This window comes from Neolamprologus multifasciatus, chromosome 22, assembly GCF_963576455.1.
Source record: "Neolamprologus multifasciatus chromosome 22, fNeoMul1.2, whole genome shotgun sequence".
Lineage (NCBI taxonomy): Eukaryota > Metazoa > Chordata > Actinopteri > Cichliformes > Cichlidae > Neolamprologus > Neolamprologus multifasciatus.
Genome location: NC_140459.1, coordinates 35669225 through 35694543, shown reverse-complemented (window position 1 = coordinate 35694543; position 25319 = coordinate 35669225). Strand labels below are relative to the sequence as shown.

Here is a 25319-nt window from a genome sequence, read left to right as displayed (position 1 = left end):
ATTGGAAATCTCCACATCAACATTGCAGAGCAATCAGAATTATGACAGGTTATTACACTAACTTTAGACAATAACTGTGACAACACACCAAACTGTCGCTGCGAACACATTAACTCAAATATACAGGAACCGTGGTGTACTTTTGTTACAAGAGGGTGCCTTATGTTTAGAAAACAACAAAGCCGACGGCCACTCCAGCATGCAGCGAGATAAGCTAGCTGGTTCTGAAAAAACAGATAAATCATGAGATGGACGACAGGTAGTGTGTTTCGTCTTTAATTTCTGCCAGATCTGAAGATGAGCAGTAGTGTCACACTAAACCATCTCACTAGGGCAGAAGTGCCCCCTTGTGGCATAACTAGGGATCACACCACATGTTGGGTCTCCAACAAAAATGACAAAATTAGGGCCCTTCTTTAACAAAACTACACCTAAAAACTTATACAATATACAACAATTAAATCACATAATGTGACCACACATTACAGTGTGTCACATTTTCACCGACATTTCACATTGATTGGTTCTGTTGGGTCTGTGCTTCCACAAGCCCAGCTAATTCTAGAGACTTATTCATCATGAAGAAAACAAGACAGTCGATCGATCGATTATTTGCGCAAGGGAGGCCTCGTCTGTGTCCACCACGAAAATGACCCCGACTCTGACCTCCTCCTGCTGCCTTTTTATTGAGAGACAGTTCACACAAAACACGTCATAGCAAAGCAACGCCCACTTGGTTCTAAGACAAGGCATTGTATGTGTATGTGTGAACTTCTGTAAGAATGTGTGTGTGTTACCTACTGCTGACCAAAGGGTTGTAAACGCAGGAAGCTTACATCAAAAGAAGCAGATCTTCCAGATAGGATGTATCTGCAATAAAACATTACAGCCCCCCACCCAGAACCTCGAGAATCTGGGGGGAAGGACAGTGAAATTCCTTTCATCAGAGTTGGCAAACATAAAAATGACAACATTTAACAATTCACTCAAACAGGTTCAGATTGAGCAGAGAGAAGTGGCTCTCCGTGTGCGCACTGCTGAGAAACAGAAGCTCATTTCTGCTCTGTTTCATGGAAACAGTGTTATGGAGGAACAAGAAGTTCAGCTGGTCTCTAATCTCTCAGTGTGAGGACTGAGTGAAAAGTTTCAGAGCAGAGAGTTTTGGCTCACAGCTTTTAGCGTCTACATAAAGAGCCAATTATGCAGTTGTTCTGAGAACATCTGCACCTCCTAACAACAAACTCTCCTACTAGCAGCTGTAACAACCACAACAGGCAGAAGAAAGGCAGAAGAAGGATTTCTTCAGGCTGATATTTCATGCAGTTTGCAGTAAATTGTGTGTCACAGACTTTGTAGTTCACATTTGTGTGATTCATTGAAATCTTCTCCTCCTGAAAGTGAGACTCTTACAAACACATCAGGCCACAACCTACTGCAGGTTAATCATTGATCTAAAAACAGCTGACCTTTGAGCAGTTTGCATTTAATTTCTGAACCACAGATAAATTAACACCATTGGACTTTATCAGTAATGAATGAAGTATAACTGGGATCCAGTGTAAAGTAACACGAGGAAGACTGGTTTTGTTTTTTAATACTTAAAACACGGCAAATGTAAACACAGCAGACGTCCAAATGTTGCACTTGAATGCAGAGAGAACAGAAAAGATGGAGGAATCATTTAGTTCCACTCAGAAATATGAACATCAGGTTACTCAGACGATGGACTGAAGATGAATCAGAAACAGACCAAGGGAAAATTACTGGGGTTATCTGTGAAGAGGTAGAAAAGCATAGACGTGGCGCACAGTTTGAAAAAGTTAGAACGAATCTGTCTTCATTCATCTACATCAAAATATAAAACCAAAACCACTCCCAGTATATTTACAACATTTGACACATACAGTGCAGCTCAGTCAGAACACCCCAAGGCCAAGTGAATGTGCTGAGAGGGAGAAGATAATGATCAATGATTTATTTAAACTCATAACTGGGTGCAGCAGCTGAGCTTTGACCTGTGAGCTGCAGTTTAAGCTTCTTTTATGGTTCAGTGTTTAATGTGTAAATTGTTTATGGCTGCAGAGACGCCCACAGTCAGCCTATCTACTCTTGCAAAGTGAATTGTTATATACAGTGTGGTAGCTGACCTTTGACCTGTGAGCTGGAACTTGAGACTTTTTGCTAGTGTGAAGTGTTTAATGCTCATCTATTGAAGCTTGCAGACACACCCACATTATCTGATTTGTTCTCAGGGTTGTTCAGTGTGTTGGAGTCGGAGCAGAAACCTGCTGCAGGTTAACTATTGATTAAATTAATATCACATAAGGTGCAGCAGCTGACCTTTTGATCTGCAAGCTGGAACTTGAGAATTTTTCATTGTGTGAAGTGTTTAATGTGACACAGCCTGCAGACACAGAGGACTGCTGACGGAGAAGAAGCAGAGGATTTTTTTTTTGTTTCTACACAGACCTGGTCCAGACAGCAAAGAGCTGCAGAGTGAAGACGTTCATGGGAAGAAGCTGAGTAAGTGCAACGTCCTATTTGAATCCTGGATTAGGAAGTAAAGTCAGTGAATATTTGGTGTTTAAGTAAGGTCTCTGTCTTTGACTCAGTCTGCTGTCACTGTGTTTTAGAGAGAGAAAAAAGATTTCAAATTAACTGGTGTTCCTGCTGCTGCAGCACTAAAGGACAGGATAGGTGACTGTGCTGATGCCAGTGTTGCCAACTTAGCAACTTTGTCGCTATATTTAGCGAGTTTTCAGACCCCATTAGCGACTTTTTTTCTAAAAAGCAACTAGCGACAAATCTGGCGACTTTTTCTGGTGTTATTGGAGACTTATTTATTATGACTTTTTGACGTGAAAACGCGTATCGCATTTGGTTCCTATCCTGCCTGCATTACACAGCCAGTTCATGACAAAAACGTTTTTCTAGTTTCCCAAACAGTGAATCAGTGTGTCAGCGAATGCATCGTGTGTGCTTCACGGCTCCATCTAGTGGACTGATAGTAGAGCAGCTAATGGCAGCTTCCTCTGCCTCACACTGCTGTCTGAATGCATTCAGCTGACACTGAGATGAAGCAGGAAAGAAGCAGCTGATATTTGGACAGCACACATGATGGAAAGGAGGATTTCAGTTGATGTGCACATGAATGATTTGTGTTTCCTCAGCAGGTGAAGGTAGAAAGTGTGTGTGAGCTGATGTGAATTCAGCAGCATGGGTCAGAGTGCAAGTAAGAAGGAGGGAGTCCCTCCCTCTAAAACAACTCTGTGTGGGGAACATGAGAGCCAGACCAAAGCTCAGAGGTGAGATGACCATCTCTAACTGTGCATGACTCTTCTCCATGTCACAGCTCAGCACTCACATCACTGCTCCATCATTATTCACAGGAACCCATCTGGACCTCCACCCAGCTGTGTGTCCTTACAGAGTGATGCGTCTAAAGATGAAGTTATTTACTTTAAATCAGGCGTGTGTCGTCCTGCAGAGAGGTAATGTGTTGTGTGTTTGTGAATAAATCCTCCATCATGTTTATGTCAGCTGTTTCACACACATTTCTATGTTCATATGTGCAGCGCTGTGTGTTGGAGTGTTTCCACAAACACAGCAGATACTCAGAGAGATTATTGTTAGGAAGGGGAGATGTTCTCAAACTCTCTGTCCTAAAACTCTTCACTCAGTCCTATCCCCACTTCCTGCTCCTCAGCAGTGCTGTCATTTTCATCACCCAGGACAGAAATGAACTGAACTGTTGTTTCCTCATCAACTTCTTTCTGTCTGCTGAATCTGTAGTGAAACAAAGTGAAACGTGTGAATGCAGCTGTTAATGATCCAGTTTGTTAGATGAACGTGTGAATGTTGCAGTGTGCTCTTAAACAGTAACACAGTAACTGTGACGTGTCCTGATCTGACAGTAGATCATGGTTGTGTTCTTGGTCACATGACACAGGTCAGCTGTTCACACAGAGTTCAGCTTTATAGGCTGGAACAGTTTGGAATAATAATGGGAACAATGGTTCTTATATGGAGCTTTTCTCCTCTGAGCACTTTGATACTCGCCTCATTCACACATTTATACAAGTGTTTTTACTCTTTTCCTGTGAGTTTATATATAAATGATAACACACTGTCGCTCACACTGGGACTGCATCTCCCATTGTTAATCTCACCTTCAGTGTCACAGAGACAGGATCTGAGCTTCTTGTTCCTATAATGCAGGTGGCTGTAGCTCAGGAGGTAGAGCAGGTCACCTACTGATCGGAAGGTTGGTGGTTCGATCCTTGGCTCCTCCAGTCTGCATGTCAAGTATCCTTGGGCAAGATACTAACCCCAAGTTGCTCTCCGATGCGAGTATGAATGTGTGTGAATCTAGTTAGATAGCACTAAGTATAGATAAAGTGCTTGTGAGAATGGGTGTGATTGGGTGAATGTGGCATGTTGTATAGAGCGCTTTGAGTGCTCCGAGAGAGTAGAAAAGCGCTATATAAGAATCAGTCCATTTACCATAATGAAGTGACTGATAAAGAAAGTTCCTTTCAAATATGAAGCAGCGATCCAGCTGCTGTTGGCAGCAGGCCGACCACAGTGATGAATCTGCAGACAGCTGGATCAATGTGACCAATCAGGAGTGCAGGATTCATCCAGAGGAGTTTACTACACCTTACTGACTGTGCTGATCTCACAGTGACAGCAAGTTTGTTCCACAGTGTTGATGCTGAAACAGTGAAACACTGTCCTGTGTTTGAACCCTGACCTTTGACCCCGTAACAGTCATTAATTCTCTGGTCTGAGGGTCTCAGCTAGAAGATGCTCTGAGATATAAAGTGCAGCAGTAACATGTAGACATTTGATTAAACTGGATTCTGCAGTGAACGTGAAGCTGCTGTAGTGATGTGTTCACTGTCCTCAGTGTGTGTAGGAGTTTTGCTGCTGTGTGTTGTACTGACTATAGACGAGACAGTGCTGCATCATTTAGGCCTGAATACACTGAGCTGCAATCATGTGATCAGGAGGACATGAGGGTGTGGATCAGCTGATCAGGAGCATTGATCACACTCTAGAAACCTTTATAACCTGTACAAATGAGACTGAACTAGACATCTGTTTGCTGCTTAACAGTCACATGTTGATCAAAGATAAGCTCAGATTTCTAGCAGAGAGTTTTCACTCAGTTATCAGTTATTAGAGATGAGATTAAAAATGTGACTGAAGGAGCTCTGCAGTTCAGCAACATTTACATGCATGGGGTGGGAGACTCTGTCCATCAGAGATGTTATTTTGGCCAGAGTCCTTCTGTCCCCCACCACCTGCACTGGGTCCAGGGTGCATCCCAGAACAGAGCTGGCCTTCCTGATGAGTTTATCCAACCTCTTCCTCTCAGCTGTCGATAAACTGCTGCTCCAACATACAACACTGTAAAAAATGACAGATGCAACCAAAGAGTCATAGAAGGTCTTTAAAAGCGCTCCCAGGACTCCAAATGACCTCAGCCGCCTCAGCAGGTAGAGTCTGCTCTGACCCTTCCTGTAAAGAGCATCAGTGTTGTGGCTCCAGTCCAGTTTATTATTCAGGTGAACACCCAGCTACCTATAAGAGTCCACTATCTCAATGTCCACTCCCTGGATGTTCACCAGTGTCAGTGTGGTGGGTCTGCGTCTCCGGAAGTCCACCACCAGCTCCTTGGTTTTCCCGGCGTTGATCAGCAGGTGGTTCTGCTGACACCAGTCCACAAAGTCCAGAGTCCACTGTCTGTACTCTGAGTCGTCCTCACCTGTGATGAGGCCGACTATGGCAGAGTCGTCAGAGAACTTCTGTAGGTGGCAGCGTGGGGAGTTGATGGAGAAGTCTGCAGTGTATAGGGTTAAGAGGAAAGGTGCCAGCACAGTTCCCTGTGGGGCCCCTGTACTGCAGACCAGTGTATCAGAGACACAGCCCTGTCTCCTCACATACTGTGGGCGTTCTGTGAGGTAGTCCAGTATCCACTGGGACATGTGGTGGTCCACTCCTGATAGCTCCAGCTTGTCCCTCAGAAGTCGTGGCTGGATGGTGTTGAAAGCACTGGAGAAATCAAAGAACATGATCCTCACAGTGCTTCCAGGCTTCTCCAGGTAAGTCAGAGCTCGGTGCAGGAGGTAGATGATGGCATCCTCCACCCCAATGCCAGGCTGGTAAGCAAACTGCAGCGGATCAATGAAGACCTCACCAGGGGCGCAGATGGTTTGGAACCAACCTCTCGAGGGTCTTCATCAGATGCGATGTCAGGGCTACCGGCCTGTAGCTGCTGAGGTCCTTGGGATGGGAGGTCTTTGGTACCGGTACCACAAGGGAGGTCTTCACAGCTGTGGTACTTTCCCCAGTGACAGGCTCACGTTGAACAGATAACCTAGGATGCCACACAGTTCATCTGCGCAGCATTTCAGGAGCCTGGAGCTGATGCCATCTGGACCTGCAGCCTTCTGCACCTTGATCTTGCGAAGCTTGTTCCTCCCTTGAAGTGCTGAGATGGAGAGAGGGGATTTCAGGGGAGGGAGGTGTATGTTGGAGTCCACAGAAGCCGGGGGTGGATGTGATGGCTGGGACCTGAGAGGTATGAAGTCCTGTGATGAAAGACAGGCAGGCCGTGAAGATGAGGGAGATTGCAGAGGGGCGGACGATGCTGGGGGAGAGGTGGGTGGTTGATCAAACCTATTAAACTACACTCTGATAGAAACAGCTGCTAGCAGTGGGTAGTTTGACTTTAGCCTAGTGGCTAAGCTAACAGAAACAAGCGTGCCAGCTGTGCTCTGTGAGGATGATACGCTGCTCTAGAAGAGAGCAGCTGCTTTATTAGACAAAGGCTCGTCGTGTGAGCCCAGATGTGTGTAACAGCTGGATGTCACGTCTCCATCCCACGTTTATTAATGAACTTCCTGTTGCTTGCAGATGACAGGAACACAAGTGTTTGTGCTATGTGATGATGCAGGATTTATTAACACATCCATAATGGTACCATCTCCTCGTCTAACTGCAAACATATGAACGCTCCTCAGTCTGTTCAGCAGTCCAGAGGTCGATGCAGACTAGCTCCATCCGTTCAGTGGTACAAATGCTCTCCAGTGTGGCATGGTCATTCGACTCCGGGGTTTTCCCAACCACACAACGAAAACAGCTTTTCACATGATTGATGATGTCAAGCTGCATCCCTGTCCAAAAGAATCTCTGCCTGGCAAGAGACGCCGGACATAAAAGAAAACTCTGCCCAAAACCTCATCTTGTTCCTGCAGGTTAGCGAGTTCACTTCTCGGTGTACAGGCAGGACGGGCAATAGTTGGGACCTGAGGAATATCAGATCTCACACCTCTCACATGGCTGATACCACCAGCGTCATGTGCAGCCAACACAGCAGAAACATCCTGTGATGAGAGAGAACCTTGAGGGTTAGCTAGGATAGTGGTAGCTTCCTCCTCAGATTGATCAACAACCAACTGGCAGTTTGCAGCACACCGAAACACATCTTGCACAGTCCCATCCACCAGACCATGCATTTGGTTCAATAGGGCAGCATAAGGTTCAGTGACTAGCCTGTGGCCTATGCACGACTGGACAAATGGCTCTCTACTCAGTGCATCCGCGACAACATTTTTGGTGCCAGAGACATACTTCAGTTCAAAACTGTATGCTGCAAGCTTTGAAACCCATTGTTGCTCACATGCATCTAAATTAGGCTTGGTTAAGATGTACGTCAGTGGGTTATTGTCCGTCCGCACTGTGAAGTGGCTCCCTTTCAGCCAATGGTTAAACTTGCACATTGTCTATAGTACACTTTACTTGGGTCTGTTTTCACACCCTCACCACATATGATGTGTCCCAGGAACTTCACAGACCACCGAAGAAAGTGGCATTTCTTAGGTGAGAGCTTCAGGTTGTTGTCAGAAAGTCGTGAGAAAACCATCTGTAGACATTCAAGAGCCACCTGTTCGGATGGTGCATAGACCATAAGGTCATCCAGATAACACAACAAACTTGTGAAGTTCTCATCACCAAAAATGGACATCATCATTCGCATAAAAGTAGCAGGACTATTTGTCAGGCCTTGAGGCATCCTGTTATATTCATGGAGGCCAAATGGGGAGGAGAATGCCGTGTATTTTTTGTCGTCCTCGTGGAGTCTGACATTTTAAAACCCCGATGTGAGATCCATTGTAGAAAAAAAAGACATTCCCACCAAGTGCTGCGAGGGCGTCCGACTGATGAGGCAATGGATGTGCATCTTTAACTGTTCTTACTTTTAACCATCTGAAGTCATTGCAAATGCGCAGGTCACCAATTGGCTTAACAACTAAGACAAGGGGGGATGAGAATTCACTCTGGGACTTACAGATTATCCCTGACTCCTCCATCTCATCTAGAGCAGTGCGAAGCTTCTCGTAATGGCATGGTGGAACCCGTCTGTATGGCAGTCTGAAGGGCTTGTCATCCACCAGACAGATTCTGTGGAGAAAGTCGGCAGCCTCACCGTAGTCCATTTTGTGCCTTGAAAAGATGGACTCATACTGCTCAATGAGTCGCAGCAGCCTATCTCTCCATTCTGGGGAAACTTCACAAGACGAGAGGTCCAGGTCCTGCAGGCCCAAATCACACAAGCACTGTGACATCTCCGCTTCTGATCTCGGTGCGGGCGACGAGTTCTGTGTGTATTGTGTACTGGATCGAATTTGAACAGGTTCAGGTAAGTCCTGCACAGAAAGACGGGGACACATCAGCAACCTTAGCATTTCTCCTGAGACTGAGGGGCTTGTCGGAGGGATTCACCACTTTAACAGGGACCCAGCCATCCCCACACAAGGAAGTGACAACTCGCCCCACTAGGATTTGTCCAGGTTTGGACCGAGACTGAGTGGGTTCAATAATGACAGCACTTCCCACCCCTGAGGCATCAGGAGCAGGCAGCTTAGCCCACACTAAATGTTCAGACAAGGGCTGCAAGGTGACGTGTCTCTTAAGCTTTGCAGTGCCAAAACTTGGAGGCATTGCTCTGCCACCACAGTCATCAGAATAGGACAGCAAAGTTGCCAAATGAGGAAAAGCATCATCCTGGGTACCAACAGTCATTTTTAACTGCGAAATAAGCCACTTTATCGCATTGCTGCCCAGAACCATGTCATCAGCCTGGCCCGGAACCACCAGAACAGGAATCACCACCTTAAAGCCATATATTAACACTGTAAGATCATACATAACAGAAGGCATAACGAGGTGACCCCCACAACTAACAATGACAATGTCTTCAGCTGAACGTCTCTCAATATCAGGTATCGATTGTGAAAGCTTCTCATCAACTGTCTAACTTATGGTGCACGCCATAGATCCACTGTCCACTAATGCTTTAAGAACTTGTCCACTACTAGTAGTCACTGCAGAGTAGAATAAGCTATCAGTGTTTGAGAGCCTATGCAAGCCCTGTGCAATCAGTGGCGGGACGATGCCACTGTAAGTGGAATACAAAGTGTCATAATCATTAATACCAGTCATGTCCAAGATGGGAGGCTTACTTGCTGGATCTGCGCTGTCCTCCCCTCCACGCAGATCGTTCAGTTTCCCTGATGACCGTTGGAAGGAGTACACTTGCCCTCTGGGCAGGTACGTCTCGAATGACCAGGTAGCTGACAAAGGAAGCACAATCTGTTTTCCCGACAGTGGGTGAGTGTGGAGTGGGAGCTATCTCTGCAGATGGAACATGGTGTGTCATCTAAGCCCGGTATTCTCGGAAGTCGGGCACTCTGTCACCTGGCATTAGCTCGAGCATAGCCTGGGCCTTGAAGCAGCACCTTCTCTAGCATGCTGATCAAACTCTCAATAGCAGGGCCATCCTGACTCACAGCTGGTCTCTGCTCATGGTCAGCCAAGCAAGGAGTAGCATTTGTGCTAACCTCCTTATTCACAAAGACACAGTTACCCTTCTGTGGAGGAGACTGGAACCCCTTACCCAGGTGATACTCATCCAGTACCTCCTGAACATCATGAGCTGACCATTTATCACATGTTTTTGTTCTAAAAACAAGAGCCAAGTCTCTGCAGGGGCAGTGTCTGATGAACATGCGTACAACCTCCACACCAGAGTTCTCAAAAGATTTCCCCTGCTCCTTAAGACAGTTACCAACCACATCAGCAGCCTTGTTCAGCCTCAGCCAATATATGGATCCTCCCGGTCCTTCGTCAGGGTCGAATAAAAGTTAGCCTGGGGCATAGATGAGCACTGGGTGGAACTAAAATGTTTGCGCAGAAGTCTGTAGATAGCTTGTTGATTATGCTGGACATCAGTTCCACCATTCCTCACACCAAATTTCACAACATCTTTTGCCCTGCCTCTCAGATGCATCAAAATCTCCTCAGCTTGGTTTTCTTGGAGAATGCCACTCTTCTTTATGTAACTCTGCATGGCTTCCTGCCACTCATCAACAGACGAGTCCGAACTCTCCCCCCGAAACACAGGTGGGTCTTTAACCTGTCGTGGAGCCACCAGCTGGACTTGAGAGAGATCTAGTGAGCGGCTGGAGGGGAGATCTGTTGTTTCATGCGCCCCCTCAGGACATGTATATGTAGCAGATGCAGGGCTCGAAGTGTGTGGATGTAGTCAGGTGTGACAGAATGCTATCAGCCAGGCGTTGCCCTATTTGCTGCACAATGTCGCTCATTTGGTCGACTAGACCAGGGGAGGGCAATCTCAGTCCACGAGGGCCGGTGTCCCTGCAGGTTTTAGATGTGTCCTCGAACCAACACAGCTGATTTAAATGGCTAAATTAGCTCCTCAACATGTCCTGAAGTTCTCCAGAGGCCTGGCAACGAACTAATCATGTGATTCAGGTGTATTGACCCAAGATGAGATCTAAAACCTGCAGGGACACCGGCCCTCATGGACTGAGATTGCCCACCCCTGGACTAGACTCACATCAGTTATTGGGGGGTCTGAGGTAGGTGACTAGTGCACTGTATTGACTGCGAATCGGCCACAAGCCCACAAGAACTACCTGCTGCTCTATGCCCCACCCGACAGTCACCCAGTGAAAAAGGAACAGTTGTGAACCCTCTACCCCTACCCACACCAAGGGGAGTCACATTTGGGGTGTTATCAGAGTCACTTAGATCCATATCTAGCAGGATATTAAAAGAGCTAAGATGGGCTTAATACAATATGGCAATATACAAAGCCAATATGAAAGTATATCCAACAGTCTCCAAAATTTGATCCTGTTACCCAACAGTCTAAACAATGAGGAAGCTGATGCTCCACGATGATGCTACGACGAGAAGACACTAGCCCGATCCAGCAGCGTCATGAACGAGTCACGGCACCAATGTGACCTCTGTGTAGTGTCTTCTCTGGTCTGCATTCACAACAAAAAGGCAATGGTTAGAATGCTCTCTTTTTAATGTCGTGGGCAATCAGCACAAAATCTCGCAGGAATCCTCCATTATTCTGAGGATTACATTTCCACTTGCAGTGTGACCATATAGTGGTAAATTTATACAACCAAAATAGAAAAACCTCAACACCATTAACATTGCATGTTAAATTTCCCAAATGAAAGGAATATAGAAATATATTTCAAAGCTGTACATGAAACAATGTGAATTCTCTAAACAGTGTGGCACAGTCACATACCTGCATTCACAACAAAAAAGCAATGGTTAGAATGCTCTCTTTTAATGTCGTGGGCTATCAGCATGAGATCTAAATGGGAAAGCAACAACAGATTTAGCTAACTATGCTCCCATTTTGTTTCCTCTCTTCCCAATAAAGAAATCTCACCTGAACATGCACTCAATTCAACATAAAGACTGGAGAAATGACCTGCAACAAATGATGTATAAACAACAAAAATAATCGGTGATGATCTCAGGCCTTTGAGGTCCCCATGGACTCAGCATCCTCTTTAGCACATCTTCTGTCACCTGTTACTAAGCAAACTCAAACGCAACAAGTTGCTGAATAGATTCAGGCCTTTGCTCAGGCCTGTTTCTAGATTATATGCACTATATGTGTTTTGTAAGCGTGTATGCAGTTTTAACCTTCTATAGCTCCAAGTCACTTACACAATAGATCGTCCGGACATAGCGCCGAACGAAGCTTACGGCCTTTAATTAATTAACTAAGCTTCAACTCTTTAATAAGCACAAAATGCAATGTGTGCATACACATTATGGCTGCACCTGTAATAAAAGGTTAATGTGAGGCCAGCAGGTTTTAATGAACATCTTAATGCAGTATCAATGCTGTAGATTATATGATTAATGCAATGTTAATGATGCAGGATATATTGTAGCAGTACAATCATTTATTTCATTCCACACTCTCTCTGATGGAAAGCTTTTATTGTGAAGTCTCTGCAGGAAGTGTTGAGTTTGTATTCATCGCTCAGTGTTTAATAAGGCAGGCAGACAGGAAGAGCAGCTCATTAGTGTTGATAAAATCAGAGAAACTGTAAGGAACTGAAGTGTGGTCAAATCTGGATGTTTGTCACTAACAGTCAATGTTTTTAGTGATAAAGAAATGTGTTCACAGAGGGAGGAAGAGGAAGAGGAGTGGTGTTTGTGAGGAGGAGCAGCTGTCCTGCTGTGCTTTGTGTCAGGACGTCCTGAAGGATCCAGTCTCTACTAGCTGTGGACACTGGTTCTGCAGACAGTGCATCTCCTCATACTGGGACCAGTCTGCTTCATCAGGAGACTTCTCCTGTGCCCAGTGTGTTAAAAGATCCAGAACCAGAGATGGACTGCAGACAGTCAGTCAGAGCAGCTGTGTACAAAGTAAGACTGAACATCTGTCTGCTGATGGACTCATTTCTGAAAACTGGACTTCTTGTTGTTGTTCAGACCTTGAAGAGTTTTCTTTCTGTTTAGTCTCATTGTTTTTCTTTATTTCAGCAGATGTTGGTCTGCAGGAGGTTTTAGATGAACATAAGATCAGTCTGAGGAGGAGATGTGAACGTGTGACTGAAGGAAGTGATGAAACAGGAAGTGATGAAACAGGAAGTAGAACCCTCCTCAACAGGATCTACACTGAGCTCTACATCACAGACGGACAGAGTGAAGAGGTTCATACCCAACATGAGGTGAGGCAGCTGGAGACAGCTTCCAAGATGGACGCCCTCCATGGCACTCCAATCAGGTGCCAGGACATCTTTAAAGCCTTACCTGACCAACAGAGACCCATCAGAGTGGTTCTCACCAACGGCGTGGCTGGTGTTGGAAAAACCTTCTCAGTGCAGAAGTTCACTCTGGATTGGGCAGAGGGCTTGGAGAACCAACATGTCAGTGTGGTGGTTCTGCTTTCATTCAGGGAGCTGAACCTGATCAGAGATGAGCAGTACAGTCTTCTGGAGCTGCTCCATGTTTTCCATCCAACATTACAGAAGGTCACAGCAGAGAAGCTGGCTGTCTCTCAGCTTTTGTTCATCTTTGACGGCCTGGATGAAAGCAGACTTTCATTGGATTTCACCAACAGGAAGCTGCTGTCTGATGTCACACAGAAGTCATCAGTCAGCCAGCTGCTGACAAACCTCATCCAGGGGAATCTGCTTCCCTCGGCTCTCGTCTGGATAACTTCCCGACCTGCAGCAGCCAATCAGATCCCTCCTACATGCGTCCACAGGCTAACAGAAGTACGAGGCTTCACTGACGCCCAGAAGGAGGAGTACTTCAGGAGGAGATTCAGTGATGTAGAGCTGTCCAGCAGAATCATCTCCCACATGAAGACATGCAGGAGTCTCCACATCATGTGTAGTATCCCAGTCTTCTGCTGGATCACTGCTACAGTTCTGGAGCACATGTTGACTACAGAGCAGAGAGGAGAGCTGCCCAAGACCCTGACTGACATGTACTCACACTTCCTGCTGGTTCAGACAAAGAGGAAGAACAAGTACCATGAGGGACGTGAGACGAGTCCACAGGAGCTGACGGAGGCTGACAGGGAAGTTCTTCTGAAGCTGGGGAGGCTGGCGTTTGAACATCTGGAGAAAGGAAACATCATGTTCTACCAAGAAGACCTGGAGCAGTGTGGTCTGGATGTGACAGAGGCCTCGGTGTACTCAGGAGTTTGTACAGAGATCTTCAAAAGAGAGTGTGTGATCTTCCAGAAACCAGTCTACTGCTTTGTTCATCTGAGCATTCAGGAGTTTCTGGCTGCAGTCTACATGTTCCACTGTCACACCAACAGGAAGACAGAGGTGGTGAAAGACTTCCTAAACAAAAACAAAAACAGGCACTCAATCATATCTTTTTTAAAGAACATATTCAAGTCTTATAGGTTTCCATCAATGGATGTCTTTTTGACTCAAGTCATGTATAAATCCCTCCAGAGTGAAAATGGCCACCTGGACCTGTTTGTTCGCTTCCTTCATGGCCTCTGTCTGGAGTCCAACCAGAGACTCTTAGTAGGTCTCCTGGGTCAGACAGAGATCAGTCCAGAAACCATCCAGAGAGTCATCAACAACCTGAAGGAGATGAATAGTGATAAAATCTCTCCTGACAGAAGCATCAACATCTTTCACTGTCTGATGGAGATGAACGAACCTTCAGTACATCAGGAGATCCAAGAGTTCCTGAAGTCAGAGTACAGATCAGAGAAGAAACTCTCTGAGATCCAGTGCTCAGCTCTGGCCTTCATGCTGCAGATGTCAGAGGAGGTTCTGCATGAGTTTGACCTGAAGAAGTACAACACATCATGGGGCGGACGACTGAAACTGATTCCAGCTGTGAGGAACTGCAGAAAGGCTCGGTGAGTCCAGATGTAATCATTAACATCATTAATTAGTGTATATCAGTAGTTTAGTTCTTCAGATATACACACCACTAAACGACTCTCATTAGTTTGAGTTTCTCAGATAAAGGGATATTTTGCGTTGATCAGGAAATGTGTGTGTTCACTTAGCATGATTTTGCATTGGTAGTCATACGCTGTGTGTTGTAGACTCACATCTACATGTAGTACCTGTGTTGTGTTGTTAGGGGGCAGTATTTTAAATCTGCTGCTATTGTTGGTCATTCAGACGCTGCTGTTAGAGAGACAGAAATAAGAATCTATGAATAGCTTCTGAACTCTAATGTTACAAACAGTGACAAATATCCAGAGCAGTCACCATCTGAGCTTCTCTTCTGACTACAGACAGAACTACAGACACAGAGTTTAGTGGCATAAACGTGGTGAGTGATGATGAAGGTGCTGAGGAAGACTCTGGTGTAGTGTGATTAAAGTGTGATGTACTGATGAGTAACAGTGAGGGCTCAGAGATGAACCAGCTGTGCTCTCTTACTGCCCACAGTGGGACAAACTGAGTGAGAAGACACATCTGGACTGAACATGTGTCAAATATGTGAGCTAATGCTGATGTCACAGCAGCACATGGATTCACTCTCATTCCTGCTGCTGTTCCTAATGACCAATGTCTGACTTCATGTCCTCATTAATCACAGAGCTGATTGTTCAATGTTTAGTTGTTGCTGCTGAAATGTCGTCCCTATTTTCTGCTGATGGAATTCAGTGCTGTGTTTCTGGCTGCTGTTTACATCCCCCAGCTAACTTCCTGGCAGCCAAATGTCATGATTTCATCAGTGCTGTATAGACGGTCGGCGGTTTAGGTTGTAACCACAAACTGTTTGTGTCCGTACTCTGCAACCTTCCACACCATTCCTTTATTGTACAGACTCAGCAGCAGCTCTATGGATCCCAAATCCAAGAGTGGAGAACAGATTTGAAGTGTGTCACATCCATGCAGTCACAGTTGTTTCCACCATGTTTCCACTGATATTGATCCTGTTCAATGACACGTTTCATATCAGTGAATATGTTCTTTAGAACGTCCACTGACATGCTTAAGTGTCCTGCTGGAAATCACTCAGGTCATCCATGAAATCCATGAAAAATCCATATTTGATATCAAAGTAACACACTGCTTGATTATGTGCAGTCATCATCAGTGACTGTAGGTCAAACAGAAGCTTTCTGATTGTGTGTCTTCACTCCGACTCTTGATCAGATCTCAGTGACAGACTGTGGACATTATGGAAGCCTAAATGTGAGGCCATCTTCCTCCTTCATCTGCAGATTAAAGCCAAACAAAGATTCTCATTAAAAGTCTGCAGGTCTGAGAGAGACTCAATCGTTGTGTCATGTCAAACACAGTAAGAGGAGCTGAAGCACAGATGTGAAGAGCAGATGTTCATCAGATGACATCACTCTGTTTTGTCTTCATATACATTCAGTCTGTGTTTATAATGCAGATTTTCAGCTTTTATAATAACACATTTTATATTTTCTATCATCACAGACTGACTCGGTGTGGACTCTCAGAGACTCACTGTGAAGTTGTGGCCTCAGCTCTGAAGTCCAACCCCTCCCATCTGACAGAGCTGGACATGAGTAAGAACTACGACCTACAGGATTCATCAGTGAAGCTTCTGTGTGCTGGACTGGAGAGTCCAAACTGTCGACTGGAGACTCTGAGGTGAGTTCACTGACTGAAGCTGTTGTTGTTTTTCTATATTTCAGATCTTTGATGTTTGAAACTTTATTTATTTCCTAAATGTTCAGGATGTGTCTGAAGACAAATGTGAAGAAGTTTGAGTGCTTTCAGAAATGTTGTCTTTCCAAACGACTGAACAACAGTTTTTCCTTTTGGCTCCAAATACAAGTGACAGACTTGAGCAGGGTTCATTTAAAGGCTGACAGAAGTGGGGTGGTGACAGGGAGATGTTTGACAGGACAGTTTTTCAGCCTCCACAGGTTCATGTTGTGCTCCATCAGTGAAGATGAAGTCAGTACTGATGAGGCTGTAGAGTGTGTGAGGGATGTGAATGAGACTGATGAAGATTTCAATTCAATTCAATTGAATTTTATTTATATAGCACCAAATCACAACAAAAGTTGCCTCAAGACGCTTTATATTGTACAGTAGATACAGAGAAAAACCCAACAATCATATGACCCCCTATGAGCAAGCACTTTGGCGACAGTGGGAAGGAAAAAGTCCCTTTTAACAGGAAGAAACCTCCGGCAGAACCAGGCTCAGGGAGGGGCGGGGCCATCTGCTGTGATTGGTTGGGGTGAGAGAAGGAAGACAGGATAAAGACATGCTGTGGAAGAGAGACAGAGATTAATAACAGATATGATTCAATGCAGAGAGGTCTGTTAATACATAGTGAGTGAGAAAGGTGACTGGAAAGGAAAAACTCAATGCATCATGGGAATCCCTTTCAGCATTATATTGTTGATTGTCATTTATGCTTAGAAATGTTTACTCATATATGCTTAGAGTTTAAAATCGATGTCATATTGATAGGGGTCTGATCCTTAGCAGTCTGCAAAGACTTTGTGTGCATTCCAGAGTGTTCTGGCATACACACTCTATGGTATAGCAAACACATTTATATCTGTTTTAGTATAAGTGCCTTTTGTTTAGATGAACTGCCGGACTTCCAGACCAGCAGGTTTAGGGAAGTCGTTTATGGGGTCACATTCTGACCCCCCCCCCCACACACACACACACACACACACACGCACACACATAACATACACACAGACGGTACTCTTTGTTCACATGTGTACCTATGTTAATGAGCCTATGCATATTCATGCAACCTTAATATAAGAGCAGTGTTACAAGGGAACGGTCGAGAGCGACTGGGGTAAGGCGAAGGAACGGCGCTCGTCCAGTCCTCTCCCTCATGCACGAGTAACACAAAGAACTTCGCCTGCTTGTGTCTTGATTTGCTGTGTGATAAAAATTGTCTTGAACGTTCCAGCGAATAGGTTTATGCTACAAACCCATCAACCCCCAGCAGCCTACGTCTATTGCAGCATAACTAAGGGAGGATTCAGGGTCACCTGGTCCAGCCCTAACTATATGCTTTCAATTCAATTCAATTCAATTCAATTTTCTTTATATAGCGCCAAATCACAACAAATGTCGCCTCAAGGCGCTTCATAGATACAGAGAAAAACCCAACAATCATATGACCCCCTATGAGCAAGCACTTTGGCGACAGTGGGAAGGAAAAACTCCCTTTTAACAGGAAGAAACCTCCGGCAGAACCAGGCTCAGGGAGGGGCGGCCATCTGCTGCGACCGGTTGGGGTGAGAGAAGGAAGACAGGATAAAGACATGCTGTGGAAGAGAGACAGAGATTAATAACAGATATGATTCAATACAGAGAGGTCTGTTAATACATAGTGAGTGAGAAAGGTGACTGGAAAGGAAAAACTCAATGCATCATGGGAATCCCCCGGCAGCCTACATCTATTGCAGCATAACTAAGGGAGGATTCAGGGTCACCTGGTCCAGCCCTAACTATATGCTTTAGCAAAAGGGAAAGTTTTAAGCCTAATCTTAAAAGTAGAGATAGTGTCTGTCTCCCGAATCCAAACTGGAAGCTGGTTCCACAGAAGACGGGCCTGAAAACTGAAGGCTCTCCCTCCCATTCTACTTTTAAATACTCTAGGAACAACAAGTAGGCCTGCAGAGCGAGAGCGAAGTGCTCTAATAGGGTGATATGGTACTACAAGGTCATTAAGATAAGAAGGGGCCTGATTATTTAAGACCTTGTATGTGAGGAGCAGGATTTTGAATTCAATTCTGGATTTAACAGGAAGCCAATGAAGGGAAGCCAAAACAGGAGAAATATGCTCTCTCTTTCTAGTCCCTGTCAGGACTCTTGCTGCAGCATTTTGGATTAACTGAAGGCTTTTCAGTGAGTTTTTTGGACATCCTGATAATAATGAATTGCAGTAGTCCAGCCTGGAAGTAATAAATGCATGAACTAGTTTTTCAGCGTCACTCTGAGACAGGATATTTCTAATTTTAGAGATGTTGCGCAAATGGAAGAACGCAGTCTTACATATTTGTTTAATATGTGCGTTGAAGGACATATCCTGGTCAAAAATGACTCCAAGGTTCCTCACAGTGTTACTGGAGGCCAAGGTAATGCCATCCAGAGTAAGAATCTGGTTAGATACCAAATTTCTAAGTTTTTCAGCGCCGAGTACAATGACCTCAGTTTTATCTGAGTTGAGAAGCAGAAAGTTAGTGGCCATCCAAGTCTTTATGTCTTTAAGACATTCCTGCAGTTTAACTAATTGGTGTGTGTTATCTGGCTTCATGGACAGATAGAGCTGGGTGTCATCTGCATAGCAGTGAAAATGTATGCTATGTCTTCTAATGATGCTGCCTAGGGGAAGCATGTATAATGTAAACAGAATTGGTCCTAGCACTGAACCCTGTGGAACTCCATAATTAACCTCAGTGTGTGAAGAGGACTCTCCATTTACATGCACAAATTGGAGTCTATTAGATAGATATGATACAAACCACTGCAGTGCAATACCTGTAATACCTACAGCATGTTCTAATCGCTCTAATAGAATATTATGGTCGACAGTATCGAATGCTGCACTAAGGTCAAGAAGGACAAGCACAGAGATGAGTCCACTGTCAGAGGCCATAAGAAGATCATTTGTAACCTTCACTAAAGCTGTTTCTGTGCTGTGATGAGCTCTGAAACCTGACTGAAACTCTTCAAATAAACCATTCCTCTGCAGATGATCTGTTAGCTGTTTGACAACTACTCTTTCAAGGATTTTTGATATGAAAGGAAGGTTGGAGATTGGCCTATAATTAGCTAAGACTGCTGGGTCTAGAGATGGCTTTTTGAGTAAAGGTTTAACTGCAGCCACCTTGAAGGCCTGTGGTACATAGCCGATTATTAGAGATAGGTTGATCATATATAAGATCGAAGAATTAATCAATGGCAGAACTTCTTTGAGCAGTTTTGTAGGAATGGGGTCTAAAAGACACGTTGATGGTTTGGAGGAAGTAATTATTGACGTTAACTCAGAAAGATCGATTGGAAAAAAAGAGTCTAACTTAACATCAATGGAACTACAAGTAGCTGTAGATAATATTACATCTGTGGGATGATTATTGGTAATTTTTTCTCTAATGATAAAAATTTTATTTGTGAAGAAGTTCATGAAGTCATCACTAGTTAACGTTAAAGGGATGGTTGGCTCAAAAGAGCTCTGGCTTTTTGTCAGCCTGGCTACAGTGCTGAAGAGAAACCTGGGGTTGTTCTTATTTTCTTCAATCAGTGACGAATAGTAAGCTGTTCTGGCTTTGCGGAGGGCTTTCTTATAAAGCAACAAACTATTTCTCCAGGCTAAATGATGATCCTCTAAATTTGTGACACGCCATTTCCTCTCCAGATTACGAGTCGTCTGCTTGAGGGTACGTGTTTGAGAATTATACCACGGGGTCAGGTACTTCTGATTAGAGACCTTAGTTTTCACTGGAGCTACAGTATCCAGAGTCGTACGTAGTGAGGAGGTGAAATTATTAACAAGATAATCGACCTCTGTTGGGGTAGCGTTCAGATAGCTGCTCTGCTCTGTGTTGGTACAGGGCATTGACGATGATAACAGTGGCTGGATTATATTCTTAAACTTAGTTACAGCGCTTTCAGAAAGACATCTACTTTGATAAAGTCCACTCTCCACTGCTGCGTGATCAATTATTGTAAATGTAAATGTTATCAAGAAATGATCAGACAGGAGAGGGTTTTCAGGAAACACTGTTAAATGTTCAGTTTCTATGCCATATGTTAAAACAAGATCTAGAGTGTGATTAAAGTGGTGGGTGGGTTCTTTTACATTTTGAGAGAAACCAATTGAGTCTAACAACAGATTAAATGCCATGTTGAGGCTGTCATTTTTAGCATCAACATGGATGTTAAAGTCACCCACAATAATTATTTTATCTGAGCTCAGAACTAAATCAGATATAAAGTCTGAGAAATCAGACAGAAACTCTGTGTAAGGCCCAGGTGGACGATAGATGATAACAAGTACGACTGGTTTCTGAGTTTCACAGCTGGGGTGGACAATGTTAAGCATCAGGCTTTCAAATGAATTAAAAGTCTGTCTTGGTCTTTCATTAATTAATAGACTGTGCTTTAGCAAAAAGGAAAGTTTGAAGCCTAATCTTGAAAGTAGAGATAGTGTCTGTCTCCTGAATCCAAACTGGAAGCTGGTTCCACAGAAGAGGGGCCTGAAAACTGAAGGCTTTGCCTCCCATTCTACTTTTAAATACTCTAGGAACAACAAGTAGGCCTGCAGTGTGAGAGCGAAGTGCTCTAATAGGGTGATATGGTACTACAAGGTCATTAAGATAAGATGGGGCCTGGTTATTTAAGACCTTGTATGTGAGGAGCAGGATTTTGAATTCAATTCTGGATTTAACAGGAAGCCAATGAAGGGAAGCCAAAACAGGAGAAATATGTTCTCTCTTTCTAGTCCCTGTCAGGACTCTTGCTGCAGCATTTTGGATTAGCTGAAGGCTTTTCAGGGAGTTTTTAGGACATCCTGATAATAATGAATTACAGTCGTCCAGCCTGGAAGTAATAAATTCATGAACTAGTTTTTCAGCGTCACTCTGAGACAGGATATTTCTAACTTTAGAGATGTTGCACAAATGGAAGAACGCAGTCTTACATATTTGTTTAATATGTGCGTTGAAGGACATGTCCTGGTCAAAAATGACTCCAAGGTTCCTCACAGCGTTACTGGAGGCCTAGGTAATGCCATCCAGAGTAAGAATCTGCTTAGATACCATATTTCTAAGATTTTCAGCGCCGAGTACAATAACCTCAGTTTGATCTGAATTAAGAAGCAGAAAGTTAGCGGCCATCCAGGTCTTTATGTCTTTAAGATATTCCTGCAGTTTAACTAATTGATGTGTGTTATCTGCTTCATGGACAGATAGAGCTGGGTGTCATCTGCATAGCAGTGTAAATGTATGCTATGTCTTCTAATGATGCTGCTTAAGGGAAGCATGTATAATGTAAACAATTGGTCCTAGCACTGAACCCTGTGGAACTCCATAATTAACCTCAGTGTGTGACGAGGACTCTCCATTTACATGCACAAATTGGAGTCTATTAGATAGATATGATACAAACCACTGCAGTGCAATACCTGTAATACCTACAGCATGTTCTAATCGCTCTAATAGGATATTATGGTCGACAGTATCGAACGCTGCACTGAGGTCTAGCAGGACAAGCACAGAGATGAGTCCACTGTCAGAGGCCATAAGAAGATCATTTGTAACCTTCATTAAAGCTGTTTCTGTGCTGTGATGAACTCTGAAACCTGACTGAAACTCTTCAAATAAACCATTCCTCTGCAGATGATCTGTTAGCTGTTTGACAACTACTCTTTCAAGGATGTTTGATATGAAAGGAAGGTTGGAGATTGGCCTATAATTCGCTAAGACTGCTGGGTCTAGAGATGCTTTTTGAGTAAAGGTTTAACTACAGCCAGCTTGAAGGCCTGTGGTACATAGCCGATTATTAGAGATAGGTTGATCATATTTAAGATCGAAGAATTAATTAATGGCAGGACTTCTTTGAGAAGTTTTGTAGGAATGGGGTCTAAAAGACACGTTGATGGTTTGGAGGAAGTAATTATTGAAGTTAACTCAGAAAGCTCAATTGGAGAAAAAGAGTCTAACTTAACATCAATGGTACTAAGAGTAGCTGTAGATAATATTACATCTGTGGGATGATTATTGGTCATTTTTTCTCTAATGATAAAAACTTTATTTGTGAAGAAGTTCATGAAGTCATTACTAGTTAACGTTAAAGGGATGGTTGGCTCAAAAGAGCTCTGACTTTTTGTCAGCCTGGCTACAGTGCTGAAGAGAAACCTGGGGTTGTTTTTATTTTCTTCAATCAGTGACGAATAGTAAGATGTTCTGGCTTTGTGGAGGGCTTACTTATAAAGCAGCAAACTATTTCTCCAGGCTAAATGATGATCCTCTAAATTTGTGACACACCATTTCCTCTCCAGATTACAAGTCATCTGCTTTAGAGTACGTGTTTGAGAATTATACCACGGAGTCAGGTACTTCTGATTAGAGACCTTAGTTTTCACCGGAGCTACATTATCCAGAGTCGTACTCAGTAAGGAGGTAAAATTATTAACAAGATAATTGACCTCTGTTGGGGTAGCATTCAGATAGCTGCTCTGTTCTATGTTGGTACATTGAAGATGATAACAGTGGGTGGATTATACTCTTAAACTTAGTTACAGCGCTTTCAGAAAGACATCTACTGTGATAAAGTCTACTCTCCATTGCTGTGTAATCAATTATTGTGAATGTAAATGTTATCAGGAAATGATCAGACAGGAGAGGGTTTTCAGGAAACACTGTTAAATGTTCAGTTTCTATGCCATATGTTAAAACAAGATCTAGAGTGTGATTAAAGTGGTGGGTGGGTTCTTTTACATTTTGACAGAAGCCAATTGAGTCTAATAACAGATTAAATGCCATGTTGAGGCTGTCATTTTTAGCATCTACACGGATGTTAAAATCACCCACAATAATTATTTTATCTGAGCTGAGCACTAAATCAGATAAAAAGTCTGAGAAATCAGACAGAAACTCTGTGTAAGGCCCAGGTGGACGATAGATGATAACAAGTAAGACTGGTTTCTGAGTTTTACAGCTGGGGTGGACGAGGCTAAGCATCAGGCTTTCAAATGAATTAAAAGTCTGTCTGGGTCTATGGTTGATTAATAGGCTGGTGTGAAAAATTGCTGCCACACCTCCCCCTCAGCCTGTGCTTCGAGGTTTCTGGTAGTTAGAATGACTCGGGGGTGTTGATTCATTTAAACTAACATAATCATCCTGCTGCAACCAGGTTTCTGTCAGGCAGAGTAAATTGATTTGTTGATCAATTATTAAGTCATGTACTAACAGAGACTTGGAGGAGAGAGACCTAATATTTAATAATCCACATTTCACTGTTTTACTCTTTGGTTCAGATGTAGATACTGTATTGTTCTTTCTTTGTAATTGTTTATGTTTAAGTTGTTTGTTGCTGGTTTTTAGTTTGTTTTTTGTCTTTTTGTAAGTTGACTCAGTCTCTATGGAGATGTTTTTTTTTTTTTGGGGGGAGGTAGCAGGAGGAGAGAAGCTGCAGAGAGGCATGTAAGACTGCAACTCTTCTTCCTGGTCCCAACTCTGGATAGTCATATTTTGGGGGGTTTAATAAATTTGTCCATATTTCTAGAAATGAGAGCTGCTCCATCCAAAGTGGGATGGATGCTGTCTCTCCTAACAAGACCAGGTTTCCTCCAGAAGGTTTGCCAATTATCTATGAAGCCCACATCGTTTCTGGGACACCACTCAGACAGCCAGCAATTTAAGGAGAACATGCGGCTAAACATGTCACTCCTGGTCTGATTGGGGAGGGGACCAGAGAAAACTACAGAGTCCCACATTGTTTTGGCAAAGTTACACACCGATTCCATATTGATTTTAGTGACCTCCGATTGGCGTAACTGGGTCACATTACTGCCGACGTGAATTATGATTTTACTGAATTTATGTTTACCCTTAGCCAGCAGTTTTAAATTTCCTTCAATGTCGCCTGCTCTGGCCCCTGGAAGACAAATGACTATGGTTGCCGGCAGTTATGAGAATAACGGTGTTAATCTTTTCAGTAACGAGTAATCTAACTAATTACTAGTCCTATCACTACAACGCCGTTACAGTTACTAACAACACCTGGAGCTAAGGGGGCAAAACAATCGCATGAGTGCTGCTGTTTGACTAAGGAAGAATAAAGTAGTCGTTGTAAGTCAATCACACGGCCGCTTAAAGACAAAGCAACAAGGTGATATATACCAGTTTTTAAATTGTGTTGATAGGCCACGTAAAACCAGAGTCATGATAAACAATATATACGTGTGTTTTTTCCTCAATAGTTTCGTCACGTTTACTGTCTGAGTACAGCGCAGCAAGCAATCTCTGCTTATGACCAACCCCCCCACCCCCACCCCACCCCCACCAAAAAAAAAACAAAACAAGGGAAGTTTTAGGAGTGACGGGGAGAGCGAGAGAGAGAGAGAGAGAGAGAGAGAGAGAGAGAGAGAGAACAGAAAAAGAGAGAGAGCGAGTTTTGAGATGTGAGAGATTTGTGACGTTTAGCGTGTTTGGAGTGTGTAGTTTATGTGTTGTCTTGTGTAGTTAGTGTGTAGTGTTGTGGATAGTTTTGTGTTGTGTGTCAGAACAATGAGGCGACTGCTGTCTCCAGGTAGAAACAGGAGTGATACACCTGCTGCTGTCAGACCTGCAGGTATCAGGCTGTGATGTTTCCTTTATAGTGGACAGAAATTATTGTTTTGGAGAGGCACAAATAATTTGTGTGGCATCTTATTGAATGCAGAACAGCTAATTGTTCTGTAAATAGTTTGAAATGGTTATTTAAATAATCAAGGTAAAAGGTACA

General features: G+C 43.8%; 2 protein-coding genes across 3 annotated transcripts in view; both read left to right on the top strand.

Moving 5' to 3' along the window:
• Positions 1–3207: 3207 nt before the first annotated feature.
• The window catches only part of LOC146493938 (uncharacterized), a 65412-nt gene continuing 43300 nt past the window's right edge, over positions 3208–25319 (top strand). The window contains exon 1 of the mRNA XM_085148423.1: positions 3208–3305. Coding sequence (XP_085004549.1) covers positions 3217–3305 — 89 coding nt within the window. The 5' untranslated portion in view covers positions 3208–3216. The remainder of the gene's footprint in view (positions 3306–25319) is intronic.
• LOC146493940 (NACHT, LRR and PYD domains-containing protein 12-like) overlaps positions 12445–25319 on the top strand; it is a 36621-nt gene continuing 23746 nt past the window's right edge. The window contains exons 1-3 of one of the 2 annotated variants that reach the window (XM_085148421.1): positions 12445–12783; positions 12901–14752; positions 16302–16478. In XM_085148421.1, the coding sequence (XP_085004547.1) occupies positions 12510–12783; positions 12901–14752; positions 16302–16478 (2303 nt within the window). In that variant the 5' untranslated portion in view covers positions 12445–12509. The remainder of the gene's footprint in view (positions 12784–12900; positions 14753–16301; positions 16479–25319) is intronic. The other variant, XM_085148422.1, reaches the window with a different exon arrangement.